This window comes from Cyclopterus lumpus, chromosome 22 (assembly GCF_009769545.1).
Source record: "Cyclopterus lumpus isolate fCycLum1 chromosome 22, fCycLum1.pri, whole genome shotgun sequence".
NCBI classification, from domain to species: domain Eukaryota; kingdom Metazoa; phylum Chordata; class Actinopteri; order Perciformes; family Cyclopteridae; genus Cyclopterus; species Cyclopterus lumpus.
This window is the reverse complement of record NC_046987.1, coordinates 7,653,565-7,669,400: the sequence shown is the minus strand read 5'-3', so window position 1 is coordinate 7,669,400 and position 15,836 is coordinate 7,653,565. Positions and strand designations below refer to the sequence as shown.

Here is a 15,836-nt window from a genome sequence, read left to right as displayed (position 1 = left end):
TGGTCAAGATGCGGTTCTTTCTCTGTGTACTTCTGTTTTGGAGAATGTGCAGTGGTGGTCTGGATAGCTCCTTGCCATATATTTTAGTTTGAATTGAATTGAATTGAACCATTTAGTTAACGTCATTTTTTTAACCACATTCTATAGGCCATTTGCATTGCTGAAAGCATGTTAGTGCCCTGGGACAAATTCCTTGTGGTGGGTCAGGAAGCTCAGGAATGACATTAATGACTTGTAGTGGGTTTGTCCTGTTTAGCTGAGGATTACATGGTCACAGGCATTTGACAGAGACCACTACAAGCTGAGGGAAATCCTCACACCTTTTATCTTTTATCTGCTAACTTCTAATTCCTTCTCTCCTGAGCCCAAGACCTTTTTCAAAGGATCTCTTTATGTTTCTAACATAGAACATGATATTGATTGAACCTGATGAGCAACGAAAGCACAAGACAAACGCACTCAATATGCAAACATATCAGCTTTTCTGTACTTCTGAAATAACTTGGCCACTTCTTCGTGGCTACCACTTAATTGGGTCAAATCATTCAGTTGAGCAAGACCTCTTGTGGTTGTTGTTGTTGTTGTTGTTGTTGTTGTCGTCCTCCTCCTCACCTCCGGAGTAGCACATTTTGCCCTAACATAAAAATACCTATTCAAATCTAGCCAAAATGTCTTCACGGCCTACAGGGAATTCATAAGGACAGGTGCTGTCTGCAGGCTGTCAAGAGCATGTCCTAACTCACACACACGCACAGACCTCTTCCGCTCAATGTATTTAGTAATCAGAGCAACGTCTCTTTTGATTAAGGTGGAACCCAATTGCCTTCACGAATGCATGTCACTGCCAACTGATGTTAATTCCCATCAGGAAAAAGTGAAGCCTTGCTGTTCTCCCTACTAGTTTGTGAGAACCAGCCATTAAGGTCAATGTGTGGGTTCCTCCCACTTGTTGTGCATCAGACTTCTGTTGAATATATATATATATATATATATATATATATATATATATATATATATATATATATATATATATATATTTATATTTATTTATATTATTTCTTCCTTCCAGGTTCCATACTGAAAAAACTTCTACACACTGGAAATTCATTCAAGGTAGGTGCTGTTTTCATTGTGATCATTGCCACAAATCACCATATTTCAACCCTAAAGAGACTACAACACAACTCTTTTGCGTTTCCATGAATGTGTCCTGATCTCCTCCCGTCTAGATCCGATGCGATGGGATCCGGCTCTTTCTGCTGTGGCTGCAGGCCCTTCGGGACAACTGTGCTGAGGAGCAGTTCCTTATCTTTGCCTGTCTGGTGCCAGGATTCCCCGCCGTGCCCTCCTCCAGAGGGCCCTGCACCCTCGACACCATCATTTACAACCCCTTCTCCAACCCCCCTGATGGTGAATATGAATGTTTCTACATGTGTGATGAATGATGTGATGGCTCAGAGACTTTTATAGAGCTTGTGCTTGTGATGGGTGTGGTCACCGAGGTCATCTGTCACATACTGAACTGATATTGAATTGTGTAAGTTCCTTTTTTTTCTCCTTAACTTAACTCAGCTCTTTTGTACCCGTTGATCTGAGCAGCCAAGGTGGTGCCTGAAGAGATTACCCCGCTGGTTCCGGCTGTAGTCGGAGAAAAGGTTGCAGATGACCAAACCTGTTACGTCCTCGAAACCCTGCTCAAGTACATGGTCATCCAGGTAATAACGGATTATGCTAGGAAGAGACTACACAATGTTTTTGCCAGTGTGGTGGTACTTAGATCTCAAGTTTGATCTGAATCCTGTGTTATAGTGTGGGGTGACATGCAGTGGCACAGGTGATCTTGTTGTGAAGGTTTGCATGTAAGACAAATGTTTGTAGGTCGTGATTGTCAGTGATCATTGCGTAGATTGTCTGGTATTGTCACGGTGCATATTGGGTCGACATGACCCTGATTTATACTTTATTGGTAGTTGGCACCATTCCATCCATCATCTGTTTTTTTTGTTGTTGTTTTTTTTTAACCTTTATTTAGCCAGGCGAAACAGATTAAGAACAAATTCTTATTTTGGCCTGACAAGAGGCGAAAACTTCTGTAACTGGGTTTATTAGCGGTTGCGGATCCCAGCTGACAAAACGTACCCAGCGAGACAAGAAAAACAATCTGGACAACTAATAGAAATCATGGAAAAAAGTGTGTGTGCGTTTGTGTTGAAAAACTAAATACAATGTCAGTAGTTAGGTGAGTTGTGACCCTAACCCCCCATTTTCCCTTGTGTGCACTGTACAGAGATAGAATAATTTATTTTTTGACAGTGCGCTGTCTGTCAGAGGAACCTTCAAAGTTTTGTGTTGCAAACAATATACTGTCGCTTTCTGAGTGATGCTTGAACCATCTCTCCCTGAAGCCTGACCTTGTCTGCCTTTGTGCTCTGTTTGCCAGGCATCCAGTTTAGAATGGCGCAACAAAGAGAACCAGGACACAGGCTTTAGGTTTCTCTTCAGCCTGTTCAAGAAGTACTACCTTCCACACCTATTCCCCTCCTTCACCAAGCTTACAAATCTCTACAAGCCTTTATTAGGTAAGCTGACAATACACTGTTTATAGTATATACTTATTTGCACTGTTATGAAAACACAAGTTTTACCCCTCGGCTCCTTGAATTCAAGGGCGGCGCGGAGGCTTTTCAATTAGTAATTAAATTGTGGGTGTTAAAAAATGCTTTAACAATTTAATTAAACAACACAAACAAGTCATTTTTTTGTTTACAACAGAGAATTATGTGTGATGTGTGCCGTTGTGACTCCAAAACATGATTTTATAAAACTGAAAAACAGAAGGGTATAACAAATGAGCAGTATCGATAAATAGCATGCAGCTTGTTCCAGAGGTATATGAATATTATTATATTAATATAATAAATACTGCTTGTTTTGTGCCAGAGACTTTATGGTTGAGTTAGCACATTTTGATGCATCTCGAAACTGGAAAAACCTTCACAGCCTGGTGTTGACGTTTAGTATTTTTTTCTTCTCATATTGTCCTTTTTGTCTTTTCTTTTTTACCCTCCCTCTGTCACCATCGTTCACTCTTCATCTCGCTATATTGCTCAATTAGACCTCCCCCACCACAGACCAAAACCCTTGTATGTGCCAGTGACGCGAAACAATGAGAGCACCTTCTGCACCAGGGACCAGTACCTAGCACCCCGTGTGGCCTTCATCTCCTGGCTGGTCACCTTCTTCCTGGAGAAGAAGTATGTCAGCAGTGCTGCTGCGGCGCAGAGCACCAAGAACGGCACCGAGGTCATTCCCAAACTCATCCAGGTGAGAATGAGAGTACCACTCTGTTGATTTCGCATGCTGTCACTGAGTGGTGGAGGAGGGTTGGCTGTTATGAAGGGGGTGTTCCAGCAGAACCACTGAGCTGTATCTGTATGAAGACTCCCGTCACAGTAATCATGGGGAATTAAATGCAAAATTAGCATTATTATGCTAGCATGGAAGTGAGAATTATTTTACAGTAATGGCCAGTACAGTGGCTCATTCCCCATACAAAGGATCATAAATTACGAGTTAGGAATGTCTAGTCAATGAGACTCTAGGGGCCAATTAATTAACTGTGCGAGGCAGCCCTGCAGCATATTTCACTGTGTCTCTGTGGTGCCCAGACTGTCACTGCAGGCAGTAGCAGCCAGGAGAAGGAGAAGGATAAGACATCAGATGGGGATACGAACGGGCCAGCGGGTGAGCCGGAGAAGAGCCACTCCAACAGCAGCACGCTGTCAGATCGACGGCACAGCGATTCCAGTTTGTGTAGCATTGAGGAGGAGCACCGCTATGTCTATGACATGGTGCATGCCATCCTGTTGTCCACCAGAGACAATGTGAATTTTGTCAACGAGGTCTTCCACCAGGTACAGTGGGGTCACCACGTGATGTGTCTTTGTTTGATGCCGTAAAAATGAATTGCATTGCAGATATTGTATAGTTTTCGTTTTGGGTCATGTTGAGAAAGTGACTGTGATATCGTGTACTATGTTGCCCTCTGCTGGCCATTTGTTATCATAACTTGAAGATGCCTTTTTTTAAAACCATTCACATGCCCATGTTCCCCCTCCCTAGGCCTTCCTGCTGCCGTCTTGCGAGGCATCAGCAACCAGGAAGGTGATCAAAGTGTACAGGAAGTGGATCCTGCAGGACAAGCCCGGCTTTATGACAGAGCCTGAGAAAACCACCCAGGAAGATGAGGTTGATGACCCCTCTGAACAGATACTCAGCACAGAGATTAACAACATGCCCGTAGAGGTAAAACCACACATACAGACAGCAAATTAAAATCCATGTTAGTATAGCATACATAGATACAACTCTTGTAATTATATAGTAAAAGGTTATGGTTATGTGCGCACCTATGCAGAAGTATAGTTTGGATGTAAAGAAATATTGTGCATACAATATGTAATGGGAAATCTTTAAGCCATGGGATTGGTTAACTGATAAGCAATCATTATTACAGATGACAAAATAACCCATTTTAGGTGCTTCAATTTATACCAAACAGCGAATTTGCTAACCTTTTTAGCAGTTAGGAATATATTCTATATTTTTCTGTATTTCAATTGGTTGTGATTCTCACTTTAATTTGACTGACATGACATACTCACCTTTACACAGTGGGTAGAGTACTGGACAGCTTTACTCAAGATAAAGTACAATTATTCTCTTTAAGTAAAAATTAACATTTTGACAAATAATAATAATTTGTGTTTTAATATTGTTTACTGTGTGCAGGACAGAGATCTTCACATGTTTTTTTTTGTATGCAAGTCAAGTCTTTGGTCATAAAGAGTTTGGTCAAGTATCAAGTGTTTGGAATAATAATTGTGACATCCGCTGTTCATCATATTTTGAAATAGCCATTTTGCAATATGGTTAATTCTAGAATTATCTCTAATTTAGCCATTTCTGTTTAATACAATAATTTTACTTTTATATCCCCAAGTATGTATCAATAAAATACCTTACTTTATAATATTGTACTTCTTAGCTGCCTAGCCTACTGTTGTTGCCTGTATCTGTTGTTATCTTGATGGGCATCTAGCTAATTAAACTACTGGCTTTGATATGAAGGATGCTGCATATGATTTGCCCTGTTCAATAGCACATGCGTTTCAGCGGCAACATTCTATTTAATAAATTCACCAACGGGCGTTGCTATAAAACAAATATCAACCAGTGCAAATAAAGGGATGAAAGAGGCTAATTTCCATCCAGGAAAAGCCAAGAGGATTCTGCTAATACAGCTATTTGGCCACTAGACGCAGTGTGCAGTTACAGCAGTGAAACAATAACACTTTTGAAAAGGTATTTGCCTGATTTTCTTAATTTTGTGCATTGCCCAATTTCATCATATCTGGCACAAGCGCCTGTCTCTTTTTGCTGCAAGGACCAGTTAAAGCTCTCCTCGTAACCGCAAGCACGCAGTCTGGATGACAGCTGTAACAGTGTCGCAAAATGCATCGCATATAACAGACTCGTTGTAACGGCGGTATGAACGGCAAATGTAGCGAAGAAAACTAGTAAAAAGGAAAAGTTACCACTCCTCATTTGTGTTCCTTCTATGAGTTACTATCCACCCGCGTCTAAACATGATGTCATAAGCTGCATCGACCACACTATCAAGGTCTCAAAACAGTTATAACCATAGCATGTTTACAGACATGCAAGCTCTATAGTGTCTTTATTAATATCTTGAATGGTCTGCTTTTCTTCTCCAGGACAGTAGAGAGTCACGGCCACAGACGTTCGTCCAGCTGGGGGAGGACTTACTCGTTCAGCAGCGCCATTAGTCGGGCTTTCTCACCGAGGGGCAGAAACAGGGATGTCAAGGCTGGTATCCAGCCCACAACTACAGGTCAGTCTTTATAGGTTCAGTGTGTTTTTAGCCTGAGATCACAGCCTTTCATGATTAGACTCTTACGTACTTTGTCTCGCCCTTTGCTCAACCCCACTGTGTCTTCATGCACCCGTCGGTGTAGGTGTTCCTGACCAACTCATCCAACGTTTTCCTGCTGGAGCCATGCCAAGATGTAGCTAAACTCCTGATAACCAGGTTGAGGTGTGCAAGGGTGGTTCTCAGCATCTACCGTCACATGATCATGGAGCACACGATGAATACACAGACATGGTCAGTGAGATATTCAGATGCACATTGAACAGCTATTCCTTCGTGATCCTTGCCTACCTGGGCTCGACACCGTTCGAACTTACTCTGTTGTGTTCTGCAGGGAGCAGATGCTGCAGGTACTGCTGAGGATCACAGAGGCAGTGATGAAGAGGCCACAGGAAAACCAAAGAAAAGACAATTTCGCTGAAAGCTTAGCATCTATACTTTTTAGGGTACGTCTACGGGTGCTCAGTTTTACATTAACTTGTATACAGGATTTTATATTCATATCTTTAAAAATAAGGGAGTGAGTGTTGAAATGTCATCATACCTGCTCTCAGTAGTATGTCACTGTACACTGTAATTACAGAACATTAAATTGACGTAATTCTCTGCATTTTTCTGAACAAATAGCCACCACGATTTGTTGCTCGGGAACCTGTATGTTCTGGGTGTGTGTCTCTTGGATGGATTGGTTGTTGACAAAAAAGCCAAAGAGACAAATTAGATGTCCGTCAATGCTAATTCATCTTTCCCCCCGTCTCATCTCGCATTCAGACCATCATTGTGGCCGTGGGTGCGAGCCAACCTGTGCGTATTTATCTCCCGGAGGAGCTATGGGACGAGCTGCTGGCAGTGCTGTCCTCTCTTACCTGCTGGGAGGAGCTGGTGATAGAGTGGGCCAGCATCATGGACTCGCTGACGGCTTGTGCTGGCACGCTCCGTTTACGGCCTGGACATGGCCAACCTGCCTCTGGACAAACTCAGCGAACAGAAGGAGAAGAAGCAAAGAGGACGTGTGTGAGGGGAGCAATGGGGAAAAAAGAGTTTTGAAATTGAACTTTTGAGAAGATCATTTCTTTTTTGGGCAGTTGACTATATGATGATTGGGTTGTGTATATGTCTTTCATTTTGATATGAAAAAGTAATTTCTGTTGGTCAGGGACTTGCCAACATGAACATTGGCAAGCTTTTTAAGTCAACATAAATTGCATTTATCCTCACTTGTATTAGAGATTTTCTGAATTGATGTACAACAAATGCTTCGTACATCCTAATCTTGTGCTCATTGTTGATAGAGTAGTCAGTCACCAGAATTGTAACAATTTATAAGAGATGAATTGGTTAAAAAAAAATCCCTTTTTTTTGTGTCATTGTACTGTACCTTACCTTACCAATACCTTTTATGTAAAACTGCCATCCATCAGTGTACAGTGCTCTCTGCAAGAGTGTCTTTTCGGATACAACCACAAAGTGGTCGCCATAATGTTCAAATACTACATATCGGAGCGTTAAGTGTGTATTTGATAATGAGCTCATTTCTAGTTCAGATAATACCTACGCTATATGCAAGTTTAAGGAAATGGGCAGACAGACGTTGATGTTGACTACAGCAGTGTGTTGGGTTATGGTCTAATGTACCATAACCACAACTGTCCTTGTTGAGGCACTCTTGTTTTGCTGAAAGCCACAGTTGACTGTCTTGCATGCCAGTAGAGTTATGAAGTTGATTATTAGAAGATAAAAAATGTACAATGACACCTCAGTATTAGTACTAATACGTGTTGTTCTCTGCATGGCAGGTGTGATCCAGGACTCTCAGAAGGCAGCGGCAGTGGCGCGCTCCTTTTCACTGAGTTGGAGGAACCAAGGGGAGCAGGGCGGACAAGGAGTTCAGGAGCCCATGAGGATACGCTCCGCCACGACGTCAGGAGCTCCTGGTGTAGAGAAAGCCCGTAACAACGTCCGACAGAAGGCCTCCGGTAAGTACTTTTAATGTTAGGGATGGCCTTATTGTTGTATTAGATCTTTATTACTGTACCAGCAACGCTTTTAGAAAACCTCCTCCGTATGTATGCATGTATGATTCTTTATCCATACTGTATACATCCTCTGGCTTCATGTGGGCCAACAGCACAGCACTGATAAGCCTCCAGACCACAGGGTTTATCAGCAGACGTATTGACTGCGTGTGAAAGCCTACAGACAGGTCCACGTGTACGCTAGCCCAGGTGTCGTTGAAAGGCCCAACAACGAAGACAAAGAAGGCAAGCAGGTGGCCCTCATTGTTCCCCCTCACATGTCACTGGCCAATGTCAACATGTTTCTATGTCAGATGGATTGCAGGCATACAGCACAACCCCCCACCCCCCTCCCAAGCACCGACAGCATGTCAAAGGCCAGCTTTGGACACTCATTGTCATTGTCCTCATTTCAGACACCACAAACACCCCTTATCTGATGGGAGTGTGGCAGGCTAATTAGAAGTTGAGCTGGAAGGCAGTTGAACAGTAACTAGCAGCAGTGCCTGTCTTGCTTGTCTTCATTTTGTCTAGACAGAATCTTAATGCGGAGGATAAAAGACAGACGATGCCTTTTACTTCCCTGGCCTTCCCCCTCCCCAATTACCGCCAACGTCCTAAAATGACGAGCTTGTTGAGCTATAAGCAGATGTATTTGTGCCTCAGTGTTAGAAGGTGTGTGTGTGTGTGTCTTTGTTTGTGTTTACTGACACATCGGTTATGCATCTCATGTGCATGTTTATGCACCTATTTAGTTAGTCTGTTTATTTGTATCTACGAGCAAGCAGAGATGGACATTAAACGCTACCGCTTCAAATTCCCTTCCCTTTCTTTGGCCTAATTGGATTTCTCCCACATTGATCTTCAAAGGCCCGACAGCCCTCCTCCCCACTCCTCAAGAGAGGGCCCACACATCAATTGCACAGCAGTTTTTGATAGTTTCATTAAGAGTGTATTAATATGCATAAATGGGAAACATTCGCGGGCTGTAGACGATGTATCTCTCTTACTGAAAGGCGTAATTAAAGTGTGCTGAAAAGAGAATAGAACCATCCTCTACCATTGCTCTCTTTTAGATTAGGCCAGAAGTGCTATCCAGACACACTGCCAATGCCTCAGCATTGACAACTGTCCAAACCTGACTGTACTTCTGCATGCAAATAAGAACTAATGACGTTCAGAGATATTGGTCTCGAAAATGGGGAACAAGGTTTGATTTTTTTTATTATGGTTCTCATTAAAAAGGACAGTTGACTGCAAAATCCGTTATTCACAGTTTGTCCTCTTCCCTGAAGTGCTTTGTATTAACCTAGATTGTTCTGGTGTGAGTTGAAGGTATCAACGGTAGATGTCGGCCGTCTCTCCAATACAATAGAACCAGATGGCACTCGTCTTGTGGAGCTCAAAGCGTCCAAAAGATTTAAACTCAATCGCAATGTCTCTTTCAAGACTTAGTTACTGAAGATAATCCACTGACTTCTTTGTGAGCAGTCTCGTAGAGGAACAATTTTCCTTCTACCAAAAACCACACCCGCCAACCGCGTCACAGCGCAGACGGAAGCGTGCATCTTTACTCAATACTGCTCTCTGAACTAGTTGGTTTAATGTTTGAGATAAAACACAAAATAACAGCAACATAACTGACGACAATATTCATTTATCTAATGTGTGTTTGTATAGGGACTAGTATGTATCTTAAACCAATACCACACACACCACAACAACCTAAGCTAATCTGCAATGCCAGTCCTAGTCTCGGAAAACGAAGTACCAAAGCATGTGTATCTTATCACCAATGTGATACTTTTAAGTTATGTCAGATTTGGCAGAGCAGTTTGCTTGGTGTCAAGAAGGAGTTCAAATTCAAATATTATACTATGTTTCGACTGAAATACCCATTGTCATTAACAATCTAAAGGTAGCTAGCAGCATCCAGAAGTCACTAAATCTTAAGAATGTCGGCAACACTGTTCAGGCCCCTCTCCAAAGTCACTCCCCCAAAAGTATGAACATTAACAACGAACGTGGCTGTTGTCATTTCTCGCAGCTGTCAGCTTGTGGGTAATTTCTCTTTTTAATTTAATTTTTTCTTTTTTTTTCAGAGCATTTGATTAATTGATTGCTGCCAGAATGTAATGATCATTTTGACAAATAAAACAAAACAACAATGTTTTTGAAGCAGGTTACCAACCTATCTTTAATTGTGTTGTTTTTTTGTTTTGTTTCTTTTCTTATTTTGGGTATTTTAGTCTAAATCTTATTTCCAATTAATTATCAGAGCCACAGTTGTCATTCTTTCAGAAAATGTTCTCTGTTAAATGCATTTCAGCACTTAACTTACCAAACTCTGTGTTATTTACTCTGCTTTCCCGATCAGAGATGTTTTATTATTCTCTACTTGTTATGCTGTAATTGAATTCTGTCTCCTTCCCTTTACCTCTTTTCTGTTTCCACTGTCTTTCTTCTTCTTCCTCTTTCTTTTTCCATCATGAAAGCGAAGCGAAGCCAGTCCATCAGCAACTGTGTTCATCTATACGAGGCTTTGCCCAATGCTAAAAGCGTTCCTATGCTGCTCCACACTGTGAGCTCTTTCTTGCCTGGTATCTCTTCTGGTAACTCTGCTTGCTCTCACAGACTCTCAGGTAAAGTGTGTTCTGGGAGCTGCATGCGTTAGTGTGTTTGAGACCTCCGCCCTGCCTTCCCATCCATCTGTCACTATCTGTTACATGCTGTCAGTGTTGTGACGGTATCTTTATGTTTTTACAGGACCATAAGACTGTCTTGTGCTTACTTATTGAAAACAAATCTCAAAAGCAGCACTGCAATGTGTATTAATACGGCCTATAACAAGAGTACGTCTGCATCACTTCTGTAGGTGTGCATGTCCTTGCGTCTCTTCAATGTTCTGATGCCTGTGTCAACTCCCTAAAGACCACAAATGAGATATCTCTGTGTGTTAACATTTGAAGGTGTGTGTGTTCTTGTTTCCGTTTTGGTTTCTTGTGGCTCGGCCTCACTATTTTGCGTCGTCTTCTCTCTCGTCTGTCAGATGTGGAGGAGTGTCAGCTGTCAGAATGTGGGGGGGAGGAGGAGCTGGCAGGCGGGGAAAGCCCTCTGCCACGTAGCAGCAGCACCTCAGACATCACCCAGCAACTGTCTGACACTCTACCAGGTACATGCAAACACAGACCTGATTCTGATTCACCCCTGATCACAAAAAAATGACACTTGTGGCCTCACATTAAAATTAGATTTAGTTGAGCTACATGTAAAACTCTATCAAGAGAAAAGTAATTTACCCGTTGAGTGGAAATGTTTTTAATTATACAGAATTTACAATATAGTCCAATTTAATAACATAAACAAATGCTTGTTAAGCCTTTTGGTCATTTGGTCAGATATCAGGGAGGTGTTGGCCGTAGTTTGTGGTGACGGGTTAGTATTCGACTGCGGTATTCCCAAGAATAAAATATTTTTATGCGAATTAACAGTAAAATCCTCTTTCTCATTAGTGCTAGCTTCACAGCTGAGCTTTCAGGAGCAGTCAACACCATATCAATCCAAACAGTCTGTCTAGTTGCGTAGCTTTGCAATATGTCTCGACAAAAGTGTAAACACGACATGTATACATGACCCAAAGGTAATTAAAATAACTGTTTCCTGCCATACTGTCACTAGTCTTGCACCCCCCACTTTTAACTTAACGAGAGAGAGAGAGAGAGAGAGAGAGAGAGAGAGAGAGAGAGAGAGAGAGAGAGAGAGAGAGAGAGAGAGAGAGAGAGAGAGAGAGAGAGAGAGAGAGAGAGAGAGAGAGAGAGAGAGAGAGAGAGAGAGAGAGAGAGAGAGAGAGAGAGAGAGAGAGAGAGAGAGAGAGAGAGAGAGAGAGAGAGAGAGAGAGAGAGAGAGAGAGAGAGAGACCAGGCATTTAGAGTGTATTCTCGTCTGGAAACTGATACATTTTTATTTATTCATGTTGTATTACTTTATTTGACAGGGACAATGCTCATTGATCAACTGGAGAAAAATAATTGTGAATGAGCCAGCTAATTCTCTGCTTTTAAAAAAAAAAATATTCTGTTGCACTTCAGCCCAGAAGAGAGAGTACTCCCCTACTTCCTGTGGCTCTGATAGCAGGACATCTGAGGAAAGGAGAGAGAGCAGCGAGCCACCAGTGGTGAGAAGAATCATCTTGCACTATTGGATTATGTCAAAGTAATGAAACTCGATTTTTCCCTTCAAGCGTCTCCTATTTAATATTTGTCTCTGTATTCCTAGATCCACATCCAGCGAAGCAGCAGTCCAACTGAAACCGAGTGCAATGCTGAGGGACACACAAACTACCCAAGACCCAAGCTCAGAGAAAAAAGTAAGAGATTAGTCCACAGTTTTTTTTTCTTTGACATGATAAGCGCTGTAATTTCTGTGTAGCGCTGTTTTAATTCACATGTTCGGCATGAAGAATTACAGTTTTTGAATTAAAAAAAAAAAGTAATCAGTTAGCTCAAACATAGAAGTATCAAACTCTTTGCATGGATTAATAGTTTAGTCCTTACACAGCCAGTACCTTTAATCTCAAATTTCTCGCCTAGGTGAGAGTATAAGCAGCGAGACATCCAACGGCTACCTCAATGAAGCTGAGGTTACCTGGCAGGCCTATGATGAGGAAGCTGACACTCAGTCCACGCAGTCAGCCCACATGGACGTGACTACCGACCCCCAAAGCCAGGGGAGTCTGCTGCTCACCCACAACGAGGCTCTAGCAGGTACTGGAACAGATATAAACTCACATGGAGCACCTAAAACAGATCTCACCCCTCTATTTATTTCAGATATGAATGGATTTTACAATCTGTACTACTAACAAGACGGGCACCTTTCACGGTTACATAGGCTGGCCCCGAGTAGAAATAGGACTACTGTGCTGTGATCAGGAGCAGAACGTTGTGTAGCAAAAATAAGGTGAAAGAGTTCAGCTGTTCCTCTGTTTCATCTGAGGTGTGACCCATCTAGCCGGGGTTTTGATGCCTCCACTTACTCCTCATGGATTAGTCATAGCCAGGTAGAGTGACCCGGTATGGCAACTAGAGCAGCTTTTCTCATCCACTGGGTTGATGCAAAAAGGTTGAGAACCCCTGTGCTACGGTATCTCTCCGGCCATTTCATCTTTTAACGCTGACGACATTATGTGGAATTGTGCAAAGGGAAAGTGACCTGTGGTCTACATTGTTAGTCCTTTTTTTTTTCATGGGAAAATAAACATGATCCTTTTGCTTCAACACTTCTGCTTTTAGTTTAAACCCCCTCCTTGATTGTCCCTCTGGCCCTCCCACCCTTTCACGTGAACTTCTGTCCGTGTTTTCCCACATTGTGATCATCATGAAGTTGTCACTCTTCCTTTGTCCTTGTGCACCCATCCTCAAACCCTCCCCCTTTGTCGTTTTTAGGTCCCGAGTGTGCCCTCCCTCCCCACTCTGCACCCCCGTCCTACCACCACCACAACCACTACCACTACCCCCAGAACCCGCCCGCCTCACCAGCCCTGCTGGTGCACACAGATTGCCCGCGGGACTGCCCCCTGGACGACACCATGCATCAGTCTGTCTTACACATGCCACACCACTTGGGTACTGCTCTCTAGCTGTTACTCATCATATAAACCAAAGAGTCCTCAATTACCACCGACTCTCCATGCTCTATATTCTTTCCGCCTTACCTTGATTTATTTTGTTCCATTACACTATCCATGTTTTTTTGTATTTTTGTTCCCGTTCAATTATTTAATTAAATGCATTAAAGTCTCTCCTCTTTTTTTGGTCCTCCTTGCATTTTGCTCAACGAGCGTAACAATCTTTCATTTAATAATCACCTCAGATCTTTTCCTGGCCTTTGCTCCCTATCGTTCTTCTGATGCCCGCTAGGTGGCACTGTCCTCCCAAAGTTCAGCCTGTTCATTTGGATGGTGCATGTCACTTGTGCGGGTTTCCCAAAAGTGTTTTAGTGCTTTGATCAGTTTCCGTTGGCAAAGAACTGAGTGCTTGGATGCATTTGGGAAAATGCCCAGACATATTTGATAAACAACTGCTCAAACAGTGACAGAATTGGTTAAGTTGTCTTTCAAGGCTCTACATTTAAAATGCTTTTATAAAAGGTGTTCTGCATTTGTTGACTGATTCCCATACCCTTGATAAAAATAAAATGTGATTAATTCTGTATTAGGTACCGGCAGCTACATTAAAAGGCAAATACTTAATTCTCTAACCCAAACCACCCCAATTTCTCTCTCTCTGACCATGCAGACAGTAGTGAGTGTCTAGCTGATGATGTCAGCATAATTGCGGGCGGGACCTTGACTGGTTGGCATGCTGATTCGGCCTTCGTCCTGTGGAGGAGGATTTTGGGTATCTTAGGAGATGTCAACAGCATCCGCTGTCCAAAAATCCATGCCAAGGTCTTCTACTGTCTTTATGAGCTCTGGCACAAGCTGGCCAAGGTAAGGTAGAGAGGCAGATAACATTATCTCAGATGCAAAAACATATATACCTACTCTTGATAGTTGATAGTTGGCATGAAGTGAAAGTGCTCAATGACTATAAAATGACTGATTGCTTTAAAGGACTTCGGGGGTTATTTGAGGATTTAATTATGTTAATGTAAATTTAAGCAAATGGATATGGCTTTTTATATATTCATATAAACCTTTTTTTGTACTTTCTCATACATTGATTATTCATGATGGTTACGTTTACTGACCAAAAGTGAATGTGTGCTTACAGATCCGGGACAATCTCGGGATCAGTGTGGACAACCTGTCTTCTCCCCCTCAGCCCGCCTTCATCCCTCCTCTTCGAATGCTGGCCTCCTGGCTCTTTAGGGTATGAACAACACATAGGCACAGCAGACAACATCCAGAAAACAAAAGTCACAATAATGAAGTACTTTATGGCTTAAAATAACAAGTTGGCACAAAACAACTGAGTGTTGTATTTATAGTTTAGTAGTGGGAATACAGCATGCAGAATCAATAATGCAAACTACAGAAGGTGTTCATCTAGCCAGATCCAGACTGTCAGGTCACAATGTCGGAAGCATTTTCATTTCACTTGTTGCAAGTTCAACAATATGTGTACATAAGCTGTTGTAAACAATAGCTGGTAGTCAATTCCCTGGGGAAATCCCCTAATGGACAAGAAGCAATCTGCAGCAGTAGCAACAAGTAATATAAATGGACTGAATGTTTAACCTTTGCAGCGACAGACACAGTTACACAACGCGCACACAAACATGTGCCGTATTTAATCGTACTGTCTCAGCAAAAGTATAAAACAAGACTGTTGCATACTAAAGTCAAAGTGATTCCAGGTGACAGGTGTAATAGATGTTGAACATGTCCAAGTCCTCACCTCCTCATAATGATAGTGACCTCAGCATCTCCCCCTCTGCAGGCCACCATGCTGCCGCCTGAGTACAAGGCTGGCAAGCTGCAGGCCTACAAGCTGATCTGTGAGATGATGACTAGGCACCAGGACGTGCTTCCCAACAGTGATTTCCTGGTGCACCTCTACCACATAATGCACAAGGGCATCACCAGCAACGACCAGGTACAGCCAGCAGTTGAATGTATGGCTGTCTGTTGTGCTTCTATTCACCATTAGATGGCGCACCAGTCAAACTCATGTGATGTACATGCATTGGCCCTGTTTCAGGGATGAGAAATATGGTTCATAGATGCCAATTTGCCATCTACTTTTTCTTGCGTGATGTGACTTCCTGTTAGTTCTTGATTTTTAATGTGTCCAGTGCCAGTTATTTTACTTAGGATCAACTGTAACTGAGAGAGGACAGGGGTCAATGTAGGTGCACTGCAATTT

The 15,836-nt window shown here is 42.4% G+C and overlaps 1 protein-coding gene across 1 annotated transcript in view; it reads left to right on the top strand.

Annotated features, from left to right (window-relative positions):
* ralgapa2 (Ral GTPase activating protein catalytic subunit alpha 2) overlaps positions 1–15,836 on the top strand; it is an 84,612-nt gene that overhangs the window by 21,582 nt on the left and 47,194 nt on the right. Inside the window, 23 exon segments of the mRNA XM_034525332.1 lie at positions 1,070–1,113; positions 1,230–1,410; positions 1,600–1,715; positions 2,441–2,579; positions 3,116–3,324; positions 3,669–3,914; positions 4,123–4,305; positions 5,779–5,928; positions 6,039–6,187; positions 6,288–6,399; positions 6,725–6,739; positions 6,741–6,776; positions 6,779–6,874; positions 6,876–6,965; positions 7,749–7,929; positions 11,018–11,140; positions 12,057–12,142; positions 12,244–12,334; positions 12,558–12,731; positions 13,413–13,592; positions 14,265–14,458; positions 14,742–14,840; positions 15,411–15,566. Of these exon segments, the coding sequence (XP_034381223.1) occupies positions 1,070–1,113; positions 1,230–1,410; positions 1,600–1,715; positions 2,441–2,579; positions 3,116–3,324; positions 3,669–3,914; positions 4,123–4,305; positions 5,779–5,928; positions 6,039–6,187; positions 6,288–6,399; positions 6,725–6,739; positions 6,741–6,776; positions 6,779–6,874; positions 6,876–6,965; positions 7,749–7,929; positions 11,018–11,140; positions 12,057–12,142; positions 12,244–12,334; positions 12,558–12,731; positions 13,413–13,592; positions 14,265–14,458; positions 14,742–14,840; positions 15,411–15,566 (3,050 nt within the window).